At 48.9% G+C, this 18,871-nt stretch overlaps 1 protein-coding gene across 2 annotated transcripts in view; it reads right to left on the bottom strand.

Moving 5' to 3' along the window:
• LOC119972722 (ras-related protein Ral-A) overlaps window positions 1–18,871 on the bottom strand; it is a 92,810-nt gene that overhangs the window by 6,783 nt on the left and 67,156 nt on the right. For both annotated transcript variants that reach the window (XM_038809935.1, XM_038809934.1), the window contains exon 4: window positions 7,849–8,023. In XM_038809935.1, the coding sequence (XP_038665863.1) occupies window positions 7,849–8,023 (175 nt within the window). The remainder of the gene's footprint in view (window positions 1–7,848; window positions 8,024–18,871) is intronic.

Genomic DNA, 18,871 nt, shown 5'->3' on the forward strand with positions numbered 1-18,871 from the left:
CACATATCTGGACAGCATAATCAGTGTATCAGGAGAGTCACATCTATAATTCCTCAGGACATTTGAGTGCCATTGGGAGAGGCAAAGAACAACGGTTCAGCACAAGAACGAAGAAAAGTTGGCAGTTGAAACATTTTGCCACCATTGGTGTTTAAGAAGGCATTTTGCAAATGCACATACCAGATTACTGACGTTAGGAATTACTTTGGAAGATACTTTTGAAATATTTTTATTAGTATTTTCCAGTTTTTACAGAGTAACAGCAAAAGTGACCTGGTATTTACAAAAATAAAGTTGTTTCGTATTTAGAGATTTTTTTTTTTTAAACATGTGGTCTGATACCCTGAAGACTGCCATTCTCGAGCACGGTTCCACACTCACCCCCACAACCTTGGACATCACATCGCTGTCTAGAACCCGACAAGTCTGGGGCAGGCCCAAAAGATGTGGGCGTGGTTGGCCAGGCCTCCCTTGCACCTTTCACATTTATCCTCCACCTCTGGAAAGAACCTGCTTATTTGGGTTCTGGTTAGGTGGGCTCTGTGCACCACTTTGAGCTGTACGAGGCTGAGCCTAGCACAGGAAGTGGAGTTGGCCCTACTTAGTGCTTCACTCCCATGTCCCCAACCCACTTCTGCCCCCAACTTTCGTCTGGCTTCATCCAGTGGTAGTCTTGCCCTATCCAGCAACTGTCCATACATGCTCCTACAGTTCCTCCCCTCCTTACTATCTCTTATGTTTATTAGTTCCTCTAATAAGTGTCTCTCTCGGGGCCCTGGGATATATTGCCGTTTCCTTGCGGAGAAAGTGCTTAATTTGGAGGTACCAGAGTTCCATCCCCTCACCCTCTCGGCTGTGGCTGCCCAGTGGTAGTATTGTAGATTCGATAGGGCCAGACGACCCATATGTTTTCTCCTTTGCAGTGATGACTTGGAGTTCTGGCCCCCCAAACACACACAAAACACCAGGATCATTGTGTCTAATTTGTGGAAAAAGGCCACGAGGATGAAGACTGGTATGGATCTAAACAGGAAGAGGAACCACTGCAGTAAGTTCAGTTTGATCATCTGCACACTCCCCGCGGGCCAGGGAAAGCGGGAGTGCATTCCATCTCTATAGGTCCTTTTTAAATTTCCTCCGCCAGACTGGTCAGATTCCACTTCTAGATACGTGTCCAGTCATGGGCTATCTGGATCCCCAGGTAGCAGAATTCGTCTTGGGCTCGTTTGAATGGTAGCTCCTCCAGCTCCGTCCCTCCCCCTTTCAGGTTCACCGGGAATGCCTCACTCTTGCCCAGGTTGAGTTTGTAGCTCCAGAAAGCTCTGAATGCCTCCAGAAATTGCATGATTGCTTTCAGGCTGTTGGCTTGTCCAAGATTTAAAGGAGCGGGTCATCCGCATAGAGTGAAACTCTGTGCTCTCTACCCTCTCTTTGGATGCACTTTCAACTTTTCGCATCTCACAGGGCGATTGCCAGGGATTCAATTGGCAGGGCAAACAGGAGCAGGGATAGTGAGCATCCCTGTCTTGTGCCTCTGTGTAGCTGGAAGTACTGAGCTGGTGGTGTTGGTCTGAATGCTCGCCTTGGGGGCATGGTACAGGAGCTTCAACAATGAGGTGAACCCAGTCTCAGTCCAAACCGTTCCAGTACCTTGAAGTGGTACTTCCACTCGACTCTTATCGAAGGCCTTTTCTGCTTTCAGGGATACAATCACCTCTGGTGTGTTCTCCTCGGATAGGGTCATTATAACATTTAGCAGCCACCTGATGTTCTCAGTTAGTTGTCTAACCCTGACAAAAGCCTGTCTGGTCCTCTGCGACTACCTCCGAAACGCAGCTCTCCAGTATCTTAGCCAGGACCTCCACGAGTACCTTTGCAAATACGTTGAGAGATTAAATGGGTCTGTATGATCTGCATTCCGTCAGGCCTTTGTCTTTTTTAGGTATCAGTGATATGGCCTGTGTTAGCATTGGTGGCAGGGTGTCCCTTACTAACAAGTCTGTGAGCATGTCCCGTAGGTGTGGGGCTAGGGTTGGTGCGAATTATTTATAGAAGTCCGCCAGATTCCAGCGCCTTCCCCACCTGCATGGAGCTGATGCTCTCTATTATCTCTCCCAGTCCTACTGATGCTTCTAATTCTCCACGCTGGTCATCCTCCACGACTGGCATGTTTAACCCAATGAGGAACTGTTTCATCTCCATATCCCCGTCAGGGAGTTTGGTGGTGTACAGCCCTCAGTAGAAGGTCTCAAATGCTAGGTTGACCTCTTTTGGTTCAGCTACCAGTCTGCCTCTGCTATTTGTCAGCTGCACTCACTCCCTCGTGGCTGCCTGCTTTCTCAGCTTGTGAACCAGTAGGCAGCTAGCCTTTTCTCCATGCTCACAGAAGGTCCCCCGTGTCTGGCGAGTCGGTGCACTGTTTTCCTGGATAGCAGGTTAAAGTCCATTTGTAGCTTTTTCCTCTCCACCAGCAGCTCTTATGGTCAGGGCTTCGGAGTACTTGTCGACCTACAGGATGGAGTCAGTTATTTCTTGGTCCTCCTCTCACTTCCCTGTCTCTACGCGCCTTGTAGATTATAATCCCTCCCCTAATCACAGCATTCAGTGCCTCCCAGTACTTGCCTATGGCCGGTGATGTTTTCTGGCAGACGACTTTATCGGCCAAAGAGCTCCACGTGGGGTGTTGGACACTGCTGGTCTCCAACCTTACATCCACGCAATGTGGAGTATGGTCGCAGATAAGCACCGTAGGCAGCATCGTGGCACAGTGGTTAACACTTCTTCCTCAGCACCAGTGACCCGGGTTCGATTCTGGCCTTGGATAACTGTATGTGGAGTTTGCACGTTCTCCCCGTGTCTGTGTGGGTTTCCTCCGGGTGCTCCAGTTTCCTCCCACAGTCCAAAGATGTGCAGGTTAGGTGGATTGGCCATGCCAAATTGCCCCTTAGTGTCCAGTGGTCTGTAGGTTAGGTTAAGGCGTTGTTGGAATAGGGTGGGCTTGAGCGGTGCTCTTTTGGAGGCTCAGTGCAGACTCGATGGGTGGCCTTTTGCACTGTAGGGATTCTATGATTCTATTTTATAATTATCGCCCTTACTATTCCTAGAAGCACCGTTTCCCCACTGCAAAGAAGTCTATCCTGGTGTGTGCTTTGTGTCTCGGCAAAAGGAATGAGCATTCCTTCTCACCGGGGTGCAGGAACCACCATGGGTCCACTGCCCCCATCTGCTCAGTGAATGCTCAGTTCTCTAGCCACGTTTGTCCTTTTCCCCAATTTGGGGTTCAATTGGTCCGTCAGTGGATCCTGTACACAGTTGAAATTTTCCCCAATGATCAGTTGGTGTGTCAATGTCAGGGATTTCTGCCATGGTCTTTCTAAAGTCTGTTGTTCCAGTTGGGCGCGTATACATTTACCCAAACTACCAGTGCCCCTGTCTAGCGCACCGCTGACCATGATGTACTGACCCCCTTAGTATACAATGGTCCTGGTCACTGCAAACTTCATCCTCTTGCTAATTAGTATGGCTACTCCGCTAGCCCCGCCTCGTAACATGAATGACCCAGCCCTTTCTTACCCACAGTCAGTCCTTCTCCCTCAGGTGTGTCTCCTGCAGGAAGACTATGTCAGCTTTCAAACTTAAGTGACTGAAGACTCTGGATCTTTTCACTGGGCCAGTGAGTCCCGACGTTTCAGGTGATAATCCTGTTGGGGGGCATTTATCCTTTCCGCCCCTGCAGGATTAACCATATTTACCTGGTGGACATGCCCCTGCACTCTGGGTTTCGTTTTGTTAGGGGTCGGCCAAAATGGGCACGGTCACTACACTCACCACGAGGCCGGGGTCTGCACTACAGGGTTTCCTTTTGTTTAGGAGCCCTCCAAAGTGGCTGCTTGCAGCACCATCTTGTTTGCTGAAGCCAATCCGAGAACCAACACTGTTTCGCCCCCCCACCCCCGTTCTGCTTTGTGCTCTATTCCCTCTCCTTCCCTGCTTCGCCCTTTCCCCATCTACCCCTAGGTGTTCCCCCTTCACATCCCTGTACCCCACCACCAGCAGGAGGTGCAGCGCAATCTGTCTGTCTTCCCGTGCTAGCTATCGCGATAGTGTGGTGGCTCCCCTCCTGGGGCTGGTCACGCCCCTTACTTATGCCTGCTTTCTCTGCCTATACCCTCACTTGCCTTCCCTGGTCTACGCTTCTGGTGACCTGGTCTTTTATTTTTGATCAGAGCGAGGCAGCACAGTCCCACGCAAACATAATCCCTGTCCAATGAGTCCTTGATTCTTTCACAATCAGTCTCTGCTTAACCCTCGATGTTGCCTTGCCTGTCCCCAGTCCAGGCTGTTGGTTGGCACAAATTTGTTTGCTTCTGCCGAGGTGTTGAGGCAATGTTCTTTATTCTGGTACGTGACCCAGAGCCTGGCTGGGAACAGCATACCGAATCGCACCCAATTCTTGTACAGGGCTGACTTCTCCTGTTTGAACTCGGCCCTGCATTTTGCCAGCTCTGCCCCAATGTCCTGATAAATTTGGATTCTGTGTCCTTCCCAAGTGCTCGCTTTTGTCTGACGTGCCCCACCGCAGGATCCTCACAATCCGGATATCGGTGGAGCTTTACAATGGTCACCCGTGGCTGTTCCTTGGCTTTGGTCTCAGCATAGGTGACCTGTGTGCTCTGGTGGGTTGGGGAAGCTGTCGATCCAGACTAGGTTACCCAGCATTTGGGCAATGTAACCCATTAAATCTCTGCCCTTGATCCCTTCCAGCAGGCCCACAATCCAAATATTTTGCCGCAGGGTCCTGTTTTCTTGGTCTTGGACTTTCCCCAAGTCCCCTTGGGCCGTCACCAACCTTTTCACTTCTGCTTCCAGAGTGATGATTCTGCCGCTCTGATCTGTCGGAGCCGTCTCCAAGTTGAGGATCATTGTCTCCTGTGTCTCCACTTTCTTCCCGAACCCGTCGATTGTCTTTTGCATGGTGGCCATTGCCTCAACTACCGACACCGTAGATCTATCCTGATCGCCTCGTTCATGGCAGTCAGCTCCTTCATCAGGAAGGTCTTCCATTTGGTGGGAAGAGGAGGGGGGATGAGATAAAAAGAGGGGAAGGCTGATGCTCAGGTCATTGGTCTCCCTCTCTCCTAGATGGCCAGGGCTCCTTCGTCTCATGGGTCCGCCTGCTGCTCGCGGCCCTTTCCACCATTTCAGCCATCTCCTCAGCCCCTCGAGCTCCCATTTTCTGGCATTCTTCTGTGATTATTCTCCAGCTGTTGAGGTAAATTTGTATTTTGGGGCAAAATTGCCTTTTTATTCTGGTCTAGAGGAGAGCCACCTGATTTGCGTTCGCTCACCACATCATCACTGGAAGTCGGTAGATAATAATTGACAGACTATGATCAATGGTGCCTATTGACTGAGATGATCTCTTGAGAGCTTCATATCCACATATTCCAAGTGATGCCAAGATAGGTAGTATTTATATAGATGGAACCAATCTAATATCTCTTTATAGTGTTAGGTGAATAGGGAAACTGCAGCAAAAGGATTTCAAAAGGGCAAATGTAAGGACATGCACACTGGGGGGGGGGGGGGGGGGGGGGGGGGGGGTGAGACAGGGCAAGAGACACAGAGCGGAGAGAGAGAGACACAGAGCGGAGAGAGAGAGAGACACAGAGCGGAGAGAGAGAGAGACACAGAGCGGAGAGAGAGAGAGACACAGAGCAGAGAGAGAGAGAGACACAGAGCGGAGAGAGAGAGAGACACAGAGCGGAGAGAGAGAGAGACACAGAGCGGAGAGAGAGAGAGACACAGAGCGGAGAGAGAGAGAGACACAGAGCGGAGAGAGAGAGAGACACAGAGCGGAGAGAGAGAGAGACACAGAGCGGAGAGAGAGAGACACAGAGCGGAGAGAGAGAGACACAGAGCGGAGAGAGAGAAATCAGATCTTTCAGGACTGACATTTGGCAAGACTGCGACACTCAAAAGGGTGATAAACATTTGGAAATGTTCCACAATAGTAACTGATGCTTGATCAAATATAAATTTGGTTCAGAACTATGATCTTAGTAATGGCAGAGCAGGCTGTAAGGGCTAAATGGTCTACTGTTGTGTTCTGACTGAATGGACCATCACATAGGGTGGGTGGGAATGATTGGATGGACTGTCAGTCACACTGGGCACATTCCTACATTGTCTCTACCCTTTGTTTTGTTAAACCCTCCTACACAGTGCAATTTCGTTAAGGCACTTCAGTCAGGTCACTGTCAATACTGCTTGCACCAATTACCAGTGAAAAGCCTCAGGTGACTTGCCTGTAGGTTTCCCTGGGCTCAAGAGAAATGTTAAGACTTAGCTGTTGTCCATTTGTCGATACCTCAAAAAATGTTTAAATCCAAAATTCACATTATGCTGGCTTTGATAAAAACAAAGAAATGTCACTTAAGAAAATATCTGGCATCTCATTTTTGTATCCCAATACAACAAATTATACCCGTCTGTTGCCGTGAGAATCCCTACTATTTCGACTTTGATTACACAAATGTTGCCCCATTGCACTGATTATTTTATAGGGAAGGGCAAGGAATGCTGGTTTTGCCAGTGACACCCACTTCAACTGATTGAATCATATCATAGAAGGTCGCCATTCGGCCCATTAAGTCTGTACCAACCCTGCACCCTATCTAGGCCCACACCCCCACTCTATCCCACTACCCTAGCTAACTTTTATGGACACTAAGGGGCAATTTTGCATGGCCAATCCATCTAAGCACAGAATTTACAGTGCAGGAGGCCATTCAGCCCATCGAGTCTGCAACAGCCCTTGAAAAGGGCATCCTGCCTCAGCCGATACCTCCACCCTATCCTCGTAACCCTACCTAACCTTTTTACAACACCAAGGGCAATTTAGCATGACCAATGCACCTAACCTGCACATCTTTGGACTGTGGGAGGAAAATCGGAGCACCCGTAGGAAACCCACGCAGACACTGGGAGAACATGCAAACTCCAGGCAGACAGAAGCTCTTGCTGTTTTCCAAATCAGATGTAGCTTTCTCTTTCTTTAATTTATAGTAAATAATAAGCATCGTTAGCAAACAACATTTTATGTTTTAAATGGGAGGTCATGTGGAAGTGGGTAATTTCGTTTGAGGTATGGGAGCAGCGGGATAAAAATGTTTGCATATAGTTTGCCTGACCGTGCAATTTTAAGTCTGGGAATTTCAGAAATTGAATGTTTATGGCAGTAACATTCCATTAAGTGGCATAGCAAAACCTACTTCTTCCTGCACGAATTGTAAACTTGTCCGGCAATTAGTGCCACTACAGACCTGTGTCTAGAATGTCTCAGTGACATACTGTCAAACAGCTCCAGTCAACATTCACTTTGGTTTTTAGGCCATAAAAAGAATTAAATCCAAAACAGGAATAAACTACTTAAGTCACGAGAGAATAGCATATTGGTCCTGTACAATTCAGAAAGAACACAAGAACTAGGAGTAGGCCTTCTGGCCCCTTGAGCCTGCTCCGCCATTCAATGAGATCATGGCTGACCTTTATGTGGACTCAACTCCACTTACCTGCTCAAAAGGTCCCTTTATATGCACATCTATTTTAGTTTGACACATAACTTTGGACCAGGATTTCATCACAATCCCAATTACATCTTACTTGCAACAAAAACCATTACCAATCAATGCAGAAAATACATAAAACTAAAAATCGTTTTAAGAGGAAAAGACTACACAGCATTAAGGATTCAAATTTGAAGGGATGCATTTTCCAAATTAGGAAGTATGCAACCAGCATGCACAACCATCACACAGGCACACCATTCAACTAAAATGAGGATACCTTATCAACATTGGCTCTTGTTTTTGCAGATGTTTCTATGCAATTCACATTCCATTGATCCGCTCGGGCCTTTGCTTCATCCAGTGTCACTTGCCGTTTGTCCTCCAAATCGGATTTATTGCCAACAAGCAGGAAGGGAACATTCTCATCCTCTTTTACTCGGAGAATCTGTTCCCTGGAGAAAGAGTTGTCCCAAATTCAGTCTCTAAAATACTGCTCTAATTAATCATCAGAAGTATATTTCCCTTTTTAACTTTAATATGCACAAATAGGCTGGACAAAATAATTAATGGGAAATTGTAATAAATGAATTATAGCATGTCTGCTTGTGGGGCAATACTGTATTCAAGAGACAATTTGTTTATATCAACATCTCATAGTTGTGCTTTAACTTAAGGTCTACAAACAACACCTCGTTGGAATCACCAAATTTAGGGGAGGCAGTATCGTCACTGGACTAGCAATCCAGAGACCCAGGGTAATGCTCTGGGGACTTGGGTTTGAATCCCGCCATGGGAGATGATGGAACTTGAATTCAATAAAAATCTGAAGTCTAATTACGACATGAAAACCATTGTTGATTGCTGTAAAAATGCATCTAGTTCACTAATGTCTTTTCGGGATTGAAATCTGTCATCCTTACCTGGTCTACACGCGACTCCAGAGCCACAGCAATTTGGTTGACTCTTAGTGCCCTCGGGTATGGGCAATAAATGCTGGTCCAGCCAGCGATGCCCACATCCCATGAACGAATAAAAAAAATGCAACAACTGGTACATTCCAGATGGAGACACTTTCACGTACTGATTTTGATTATTAAACACAGTTGTGAAGTTGAACATTGAAAAATATCTACTAGAATACCACTGAAGCACAAGCTATAGCACCTGATCATTAAAGCACTAACAAAATGGGAATAGATTAGATACAGTAGAGAAATTAGCACAGGTATGTGCTACTGTAAGTAAAAAATTCTGTAACTAGAGAATGCTGCAAGGATTGCACTGGGGCCCCAGCTATTTCCAATATTATTAGATTTAAATACAATGCTCTTTTCATCCAAGTATGACAATACAAAGCTAGATGGGAATAGAAGCTGTGAGGTGACACAATGAAGTTCAAAGATATAAATAAAGTGAATGGGCAAAAAAGTGGCAAAAAGTGGCAAATGGAGTCAAACACGAGTGCAAGATTATTCCCTTTGGTCGTTAGAAGGTATAAATTTCCAAATCGTTGATGTTCAGAGGCTTTGTGTGTTCTGACAAGGAACAGAAACTTGACATGCAAGTATAGCAAACAATTGGATGATCAGCAATGATAATGTTGAATGGCAGACCAGGCTCAAGGTTTAGTCCTGTTCTTATTTATATTCCTTAATGATTAGGTAATCAACTATCCAGTGGGTACATGGAAAAGTCCTTCAAAATCTATCCACTACAATCTGCTCTTGACAAGGTTATGGTTCAACTTCAGTAACAGGAAAATAGAAGGATGCCGAGGCTGAGACAGCCCAGAATTGACACAATATACAAGCTGTAGAATAAATAATTTTCAGACAAGACTTCCGGTGGCGGCGATGATCAAGTGAGCCGCACATTCGGCAGGCTCTCACTCCGGCGGGGTTTATGGGGCTGATTCCCCGCGATAGCGGGACTGTGGAGTGGCAGAAAGGCGGCCGCGGAAGTGCGGGGGAGCGGGCTGCACTGCATGGAACCGCGGGAGTCCAGGAAGCAGAGGAAGAGAGAGAGAAAGGGACAAAAGGCAAGGAGCAGGGGAGGCTGACCTGGAACCTAAGATGGCGGACACACGGACCTCAGACTCAGCAATCCAGCAGGCGCTGGATAACATGCTGCAAGTGATGAAGAGCTGTTTTGAGTCGCTAAAGCGGGACAACTTGGACCCACTTCAGAAGGCAGTGGATAAGCTGAATCAGAGGCTGGACGCTCAAGATGTAAAAGTTAAGGAGCTGGGAGAGGCGGTGGAGAAGCAGGCGGGTGCGCAGACGATTGCGGCGGTAGAAATCGACGGGCTGAAGGAGCGGCAAAGACGACTGCTGGACAGAGTGGAGGAGTTGGAGAATAGAGCTCGCAAGAATAATCCGAGGATCATCGGCCTCCCAGAGGCTGCTGAGGGAGCGGACGCCGCAGCGTTTGTGGCAGACCTGTTGATACAGCTGATGGGTACTGAAGCCTTTTTGCGACCGCCGGAGCTGGAGGGGGCATACAGAGTGCAGGCGAGGCAGGAGCGGCGGGAGGGCCCTACCGTCCGATGGTGATCAAGTTCCACAGGTTCGTGGACAAGGAGCGGGTGCTGTGGTGGGCGAAGAGCGCCAGGAGCAGCACGTGGAACAACAGTGTTCTCCGTATATACCAGGACCTAAGCTAGGAGGTGGCTCAGCGGCGAGCAGCCTTTAAACAAGTCTAGGAGGTGCTGTTCAAGAAGCATGTGAAGTTTGGTCTGCTGTTCGCGGCCCGTCTTTGGGTCACGCATCAGGGTCAACACCACTACTTCTCCAAGCCCGAAGAAGCGATGGACTTTGCAAGGGATCAGGGGCTGGTCCCAAAAAGAGGTCCCACGGGCGCGAATTAGGACCCGAGAACTATTGTATGAAGGGACGCCGAATGTGCCTGGACCGCCGTTCAACGGTTTGTTGGGTTAAAGGTGCCATGCGGGACAGTTGGGACTCTTCCCTTTGTTTTTGGTTACCGTTTTTTTTTGTCTTCCACTTTTTCCTGTTTTTTCCTTTTCGTGTGGATTTTTACTTTTTGTGGGGCTCGCTGAGTACACTGGAGCCAGTACGGTAACCATGGGTGGCCGGTCAGCGAGGGGTGTTATGAACGTGGGTTGGGGGGTTTTTGTTGTATTGATGTTCATTCCTTCCTGTGCCAGTGAGTTTGCTCCAGCAGGTTGGAGAGGGGGATGGGGCGCCGGGGAGTGGGGATGAGGATGGGGAAACAATGGAAATGAGACAGGGGGGGCGCCGGAGTGATGAGTCACCGAGCTAGCAGATTGGCTAGTCAAGAGAGTCAGGTGGGGGGGGGGGGGGGAAATACAGCCAAGGGGTGGCAGGGGTGGGGTTACTTGGGGATGTTACTTGGGGGGGGGGGGGGGGGGGGGGGGTTCTGCTGACGTGGGAGGGACTTGAAGTAGGCAATGGAAAGGAGGTCGAGGGTGGAGCCAGCCAAGAGGCGGGCCAAGAATGGCGCGCGCACGGGCCGGGGGCCGGCCCGAGAAAGGCTATGGCTGACCGGCGTGGGGGTGGGGTTGTGCCCCCCAACCAGGCTGATCACCTGGAATGTCAGGGGACTGAATGGGCCGGTTAAGAGGGCACGGGTGTTCGCGCACTTGCGGGCTCCAAGGGCGGACGTAATTATGTTGCAGGAGACACATCTGAAAGTGTCTGACCAGACTAGGCTAAGGAAGGGCTGGATTAGCCAGGTCTTCCACTCAGACCTGGACTCGAAGTCCAGGGGGGGGGGCAAACATGATCAACAAGCGGGTGCAATTTGAGGCGGAGGGCATAGCCGCAGACAGGGGGGGCAGATACCTGATGGTAAGGGGCAGACTGGAGGGGAGAAGAGTGGTGCTGGTGAATATATATGCCCCGAACTGGGATGACGTGGACTTTATTAAAAGAGTGCTGGGGAAGATCCCGGACCTGGACTCTCGTAGGCGAATAATGGGGGGGGACTTTTAACATGGCCCTTGACCCGGGGCTGGATCGGTCGTGTCCCAGAACGGGTAGACTCCCAGCAATGGCAAGGGAGCTGAAAGGGTTTATGGAGCAAATGGGGGCAGTGGACCCCTGGAGAGCCAGACACCCGACGGGAAGGGGCTACTCGTTTTACTCGCACGTCCATAAAGTATATTCTAGGATAGACTTCTTTGTCCTAAGCAGGGACTGTATAGGGGAGGTAACGAACATGGAATATAGGCAATCACTATTTCAGGCCATGCCCCGCACTGGGTAGACCTGCAGGTCGGAGGGGTGAATCACCATCGCCCACAATGGAGGCTAGACGTGGGACTGTTGTCGGAGGAGGGGATCTGTGAGAGGCTTCGGAGGTGTATGCAAAACTACTTGCAGGTGAATGATACGGGGGAGGTCTCAGCAGCGACCCTGTGGGAGGCACTGAAGGCAGTAGTGCAGGGAGAGTTGATCTCAATTGGGGCCCACAGGGCCAAGGCGGACAGGGCAGAGATAGATAGATTGGTTAGGGAAATGTGTCGGATAGACGAGGAACACGTGGAGTCCCCGGGGGAGGATCTACTCAGGGAGAGGCAGAGACTACAGGCGGAACTGAGTGCGCTATCCACGAGGAGGGCCGTGGAACAGCTTAGGAAAGCGAGGGGTGTAGTGTACGAGCATGGGAAAAAGGCCAGTAGATTGTTAGCGCAGCAACTCAGGAAGAGGGAGGTGGCTAGGGAAATAAGTAGAGTGATGGATGGGGACGGGTGCAGAGTGGAGGACCCGGCAGGATTGAATAAGGTATTCCGGGACTTCTATGGCAAGCTGTACACTTCGGAGCCCCCGGAATAACCAGAGGGGATGAAAGGTTTCTGGATAGGTTAACATTCCCAACAGTAGGCGGGGGGGGCGAGATGATGGGCTGGGGGTCCCGATTAGAGTGGAGGAGGTATTGGGGGGCCTAAAGGCTATGCAGTCGGGGAATGCCCCGGGGCCAGATGGATACCCAGTAGACTTTTATAAGACGTTCTCTGGGTTAGTGGGTCCGGTCTTGGCGAGGGTTTTTAATGAAGCAAGGGATAGAGGGACCCTGCCGCCGCCGATGTCGCAAGCCACCATATCACTGATATTGAAGCTGGGTAAGGACCCGGAAACGTGCGGGTCATACAGCCCTGATCAATGTAGATGCCAAGCTCCTGGCAAAGGTCCTGGCGATTAGAATTGAGGACTGTGTACCGGAGGTGATTGGGGATGACCAAACTGGGTTCGTGAAAGGCAGGCAGCTGTCCACCAATTTGAGAAGATTACTTAATGTGATAATGATGCGCCCGACGGGCAAGGAGGTGGAGGTAGTGGTGGCGATGGATGCTGAGAAGGCCTTCGGCCAGGTGGAGTGGGGCTATCTATGGGAGGTGCTCGGACGGTTTGGGGAGGGACTGGTGAATTGGATCAAGCTATTGTATCAGGCCCCAAAGGCCAGCATCAGGACAAACAGAGAAGTGTCAGGACAAACAGAGAAGTGTCAAGAGTATTTTAGACTATACCGCAGGACCAGACAGGGCTGTCCACTCTCCCCGCTGCTGTTTGCGCTGGCCATAGAGCCGCTGGTGGTTGCGCTGAGAGCCCAATGGGATGGAAGGGGGTGGTTAGGGGCAGGGTGGAACATAGGGTCTCTCTCTCTGCGGACGACCTGCTCCTGTACGTGTCGGACCCATTGGCCAGGATGGAAAGTATACTGGAAACATTGAGGAAGTTCGGCCAGTTCTCAGGGTACAAATTAAATATGGCCAAGAGTGAAATGTTTGTGGTGCAGGCAAGGGGCCAGGTGAACAGATTGAGGGCTACCATTTAGGCTGGTTGAGGAAAATTTCCGGCAATTGGGGATCCAGGTGGCACGAGACTGGGGCAGGCTGCACAAGTTAAATTTGACCAGGATGGTTGAGCAAATGAAGGGAGAGTTTCGGAGATGGGATGCACTCCCGCTGTCGCTGGCAGGGAGGGTGCAGACTGTAAAGATGACAATCCTCCCTAGATTCCTGTTCATTTTTCAGTGCCTCCCGATCTTTATCCCGCAGTCCTTCTTCAAAAGGGTTAACAAGATGATCATGAGCTTCGTCTGGGCGGGACAAGAAGACGATGCTTGAGAGGAGCCGCAGCAAGGGAGGGCTGGCATTGCCGAGCCCGATTACCTATTACTGGGCGGCTAACATTGCTATGATAAGGAAGTGGATGGTGGGTACGGGGTCTATTTGGGTGCGGGTGGAGGCGGCTTCGTGCAGGGGCACCAGCTTGGCAGCCCTGGTCACGGCTCCTCTACCGCTGCTGCCAGCCAGGTACTCCACCAGCCCAGTAGTGGTGGCGACCCTGCGGATATGGGGCCAGTGGAGGAGGGAGGTGGGGGCGCCTGTTTGGGCGCCAATCTGCGATAACCATCAGTTTGCCCCCGGGAGTATGGATGTGGGGTTTCGAGCATGGCGGCGGGCGGGGGTGGGCGATATGTTCCTGGAAAGGAGCTTTGCGAGTTTGAGGAGCTTGGAGGAGAAATTTGGTTTGGTAAGGGGAAACGATTTCAGGTACCTACAGTTGGGGGACTTTGTCCGTAGACAGGTCCCATCCTTCCCACGCCTCCTGCCAATGGGGATCCAAGACAGAATAGTCTCTTTGGGGGGGGGGGGTAGGTATCGTCTCTGATATTTATAAGATGCTCATGAAGGGGGAAGGGTCCCAGACGGAGGAACTGATACTCAAATGGGAGGAGGAGCTAGGCGAGGAAATGGAGGACAGGCTCTGGGCAGAAGCCCTGAGTAGGGTAAATTCGACCGCAACATGTGCCAGGCTCGGCTTGATTCAGTTTAAGGTCGTTCACCGGGCCCACATGATGGTGGCTCGGATGAGCAAATTCTTTGGGGTAGAGGACAAATGCGCTAGGTGCGCAGGAGGACCAGCGAACCACGTAGACATGTTTTGGGCATGTCCGATGCTTAGGGGGTACTGGGAGGGATTTGCGGAGGTCATGTCCCGGGTGCTAAAAACAAGGGTGGCGATGGGTCCAGGGGTGGAAATTTTTGGGGTTTCGGAGGACCCGGGAGTCCAGGGTGAGAAAGAGGCCACTGTTTTGGCCTTTGCTTCCCCGATAGCCCGGCGACGAATATTATTGGCATGGAGGGACTCAAAGCCCCGAAGACTGAGCTGTGGCTTTCGGACATGTCGAGTTCTCTGGGTATGGAAAAAATTAAGTTCGCCTTGAGGGAATCTGTACAGGGGTCCGCCCGAAGGTGGTAACCATTCATTGACTTCTTTGCGGGAGAGTGAGCGTCAGCAGGGGGGGGGGGGGGGGGGGAAAGAGGTTAGAGTAGAGTAGAGTAGGAGGGATAAATTGGCGGGTAGTGCCGATGGGAGAGGAGTGGGAATGTGCAGTATGGTACGATTGAAGTATTGAATTTACATGGATGTTTGCACATTTTTGCCTTTTTTGCTTTCTTTTCGTTGATGTCTGTAACTGTACAATGCAGAAAAACTACCTCAATAAAATTGTTTGTTAAAAAAAGTTTCAGACAAAAAGTATATAGATATAGAACATAGTGCAGTAGGAAGCCATTCGGCCCATCGAGTCTGCACCGACCCACTTAAGCCCTCACTTCCACCCTATCCACATAACCCAATAGCCCTCCTAAACGTTTTTGGATACTTAGGGCAATTTAGCATGGCCAAACCATCTAACCTGCACGTCTTTGGACTGCGGGAGGAAACCAGAGCACCCGGAGGAAACCCACGCACACACGGGGAGAACGTGCAGACTCCACACAGACAGTGACCTAGCGGGGAATCGAACCTGGGACTTTGGCGCCGTGAAGCCACAATGCTATCCACTGTGCTACCGTGCTGCCCAAAAGTAATTGAAAACCTGAGAAAACCACTCCATTTCACAAATATTATGGCTTCGTTGTTATGCCACTGGGATCGAGACAGATAGAGAGAATTAGAGGGAATAACCAAATTACTTCAACCTCCCCAATCTACACATCACAGATGTGGTCAGTGACCATCTCAGTGTCTCTCTGGAGACCGAGTTCCAACTTCAGTGCAGCACGGTGACAGTGCTGAGCACTGCTGTCTCACAGCACCAGAGACTTGGGTTTGATTCCAACCTTGGGTGACTGTGTGGAGTTTGTATGTTCTCCCAGTGTCTCCATGGGTGTCCTCCAGTTTCTTCCCACAGTCCAAAGATGTATAGATTAGGTGGCTTGGCACTGCTATATTGTCCCCTGGGTTAAGGGATTACAGGGATAGGGCAAGGGAATAGGTCTAGGTATGATGCTCTTTCAGAAGATTGATGCAGAATCGATGGGCTGAATGGCCTCCTTCTGCACTGTGGGGATTCTCAGATTCATACTGATGCTGCCCTCCATTGTGCTGAGTAGCACTTGCACAATGCAAATAAGAACAGATAACAGATCTAGCAGCTCCAAGTTGGGCATCCATGAGGGGCGATGGACCATTTGTGGCAGAATTGTATACCTGCAAATGTGTTACCTCACAACTCTGCATCCCCTTACCCTTCCCACCATCAAGTCAATTGGTTAACCCTGAATTAATAGTGTGTCGGAGGGAATGCTAGCAGCACCAGATTTAACTGAAAGTGGGGTAACAACCTGGTGAAGCACCACAACATTACATGCACACTTAACAGAAGCAACAGCAAGCCAAGGGATTCTATAGCCAATAGGTCAGATCAAAGCTCTGATGCCTTGCCACATTTGTCATGAATGATGGACAATTAATCAGATAATTCGAGATAACGGCACTATGAACATCACCAACCTCCACAATGGCTGAGCCCACATGTGATCACAAGAGAAGTTTGAAACATTTGTAACCATCTTCAGCTGGAAGTGCTGAGGAGATGATTCTTGTTGACCTCAGATCCCCACCATTACAGATGCTAGTGTCCAGTGAATTAAATTTGTGTCACAATAGAGGAACAAAGGAACATTGGAAACAGTATAAAAACTATGGTCCCAATAATATATTAGCTGTCATGTTTAGATCCATGCTCAAGAACCAACTATATCTTAATGTTTCTGTACAGATCCGACAATGGACAAATTGAACAGGTATGCCCAGTATACTAAAAAAGGAGAAAATATCTCAACTGCCAATCACTACCAAAAATGAGGCCATACTCAGTTAGAAGGTGTCATCAAAAGTACTATGAATAGTATAGTAACGATTATTTCATGGGACACGGGCATCGCCAGCATTTGTTTCCCATCCCTCATTACCCCGAGTGACTTGCAATGCCATTTTAGAGCACAATTAAAGTTGCTCACATTCCAATGGATCTGGAGTCACATGCAGGCCAGGCAAGTACGGCGGATTTCTGTCTCTGAAGGACATGTGAATCAGATGATGTTTTACAACAAATCGACGATAGCTGTCATGGTCAGCATCACTGGCACTAGCTAGGAAGGGAGGACCACAAGGCAGAGCGAGAGAGGCTGGGCAGACAGTGCCAGAATCTCCTGTGGCCATTCCCCTGCAAGAGAGATATATACTGCTTTGGATAATGAGAGTGACCACAGGGGAAAGCAGCACCTGCCAAATTTTTGCACCAGTCGTGGTACACATCTGTAACCAACAACATGGCAGGTGAATGAAAACTTATGCAAGGTGTTGGATGAAGAGGAAACAAGGACAAAAACAAAAGACAGAAAGGGGGATAAGAAAAGTGATGAGCAGAGAAATCAAGGGCCAGTGAAAAATGTTAAAGACGACAATCTTAAAAAAGGTTTTGTGCCGTAACACGTGGAGCATTCGCAGAAAGCGGATGAACTATTTGCACAAACTGATGAAAATGGGGATTACAGAAATCTGAATGCCGGATGAACAGGGATGGGAACTCAGCGTCCAGGGGTATTCAGTATTTAGGAAGGACAGACACAAAAGGACAAAAAAAGGTGGAGGAGTGGCAGTGCCGGTTAAAGAGGAAAGTAACACAATAGTGAGGAAGGATATTCGCTCTGACAATGTGGAATCTGTATGGGTGGAGACAAAACCCCTAAGGGGCAAAGCACATTAGTGGGCGTCGTATATAGACCCCCAGACTGCAGTAATGTTTGTTTTTTGTCCATGCCATTAAACAGGAGATGACCATGATAAAGGAACATCTAATTATGGGTGATTTTAATCTGCATATAGATTGGGCAAATCAAATTAGCCACAATACCATAGAGGAGCAATTCCTGGAGTGTATACAGGATGGTCCTTTTGAGGAACTAAAGCAGGCCAACCTAGACTGGGTACTGCATAATGAGAACGGAATCATTGACAATCTAGTTGTGCGAGACCCTTGGGGATGAGCGACCCATCTTCAAAATGGAGAGTGAAGTAGTTGATTCTGAGACTGGGGTCCTAAACCTTAAAAGGAAACTATGATGATTTGAGATGAGAGTTGACTTTCGATTGGGGAACGGTACCATGGGATACAAAAGGGATGACATGGACAGGGAATGGCAAACATTCAAGGAGTGCATGGGGAAACTGCAACAATTGTTTATTCCTGTCTGGCACAAAAGTAAAATGGGAAAAATGGCCAATCCATGGCTTAGAAGAGAAATTAGAGATGCTGCTCGATCCAAAGAAGAAGCATACAAGTTGGCCAGGAAAAACAACCGGTCTGATGATTGGGATCAGTTTAGAATTCTGCAAAGGATGGGGCAGTACAGGGGCAGTGGTTAGAACTGCTGCCTACAGCCTGTGGACCCGGTTCGAATTCCGGCCCAGGGTCGCTGTCCGTGTGGAGTTTGCACATTCTCCCCTTTTCTGTGTGGGTTTTACCCCCACAACCCAAAGATGTGCAGGGTAGGTTGATTGGCCACTCTAAATTGCTCCTTAATTTAAAAAAAATAATTGGATACTCTAAATGTATTTATTTTTAATTCTGTAAAGGACCATGGGATTGATTAAGAAAGGGAGAGTAAGAATGTAAGCTTGCAGTGAACATAAAAACGGACTGTAAATGTTTCTACAGATATCTGAAGAGAAAAAAGATTGGTGAAGATAAATGTAGGTCCCTTACAGTCAGAAGCAGGGCACAAAGAAATGGCTGGGCAACTAAACACATACTTTGGTTCTGTCTTCACAAATGAGGACACAAATCAGATACCAGAAATGCTGGGGAACACAGGGTTTAGAGAGAGTAAAGAACTGAAGGTAACTAGTGTAACTCCACTATTTAACAAGGGAGGTAGAGTGTTATAGACCAGTAAGCCTGATGCTGGTAGTGGGGAAAATTCTAGAATCGGTAATCAAAAGATTTTATAGCAGAGCACTAAG

The sequence above is a fragment of the Scyliorhinus canicula genome, chromosome 10 (genome assembly GCF_902713615.1).
Source record: "Scyliorhinus canicula chromosome 10, sScyCan1.1, whole genome shotgun sequence".
Taxonomy (NCBI): Eukaryota; Metazoa; Chordata; class Chondrichthyes; order Carcharhiniformes; family Scyliorhinidae; genus Scyliorhinus; species Scyliorhinus canicula.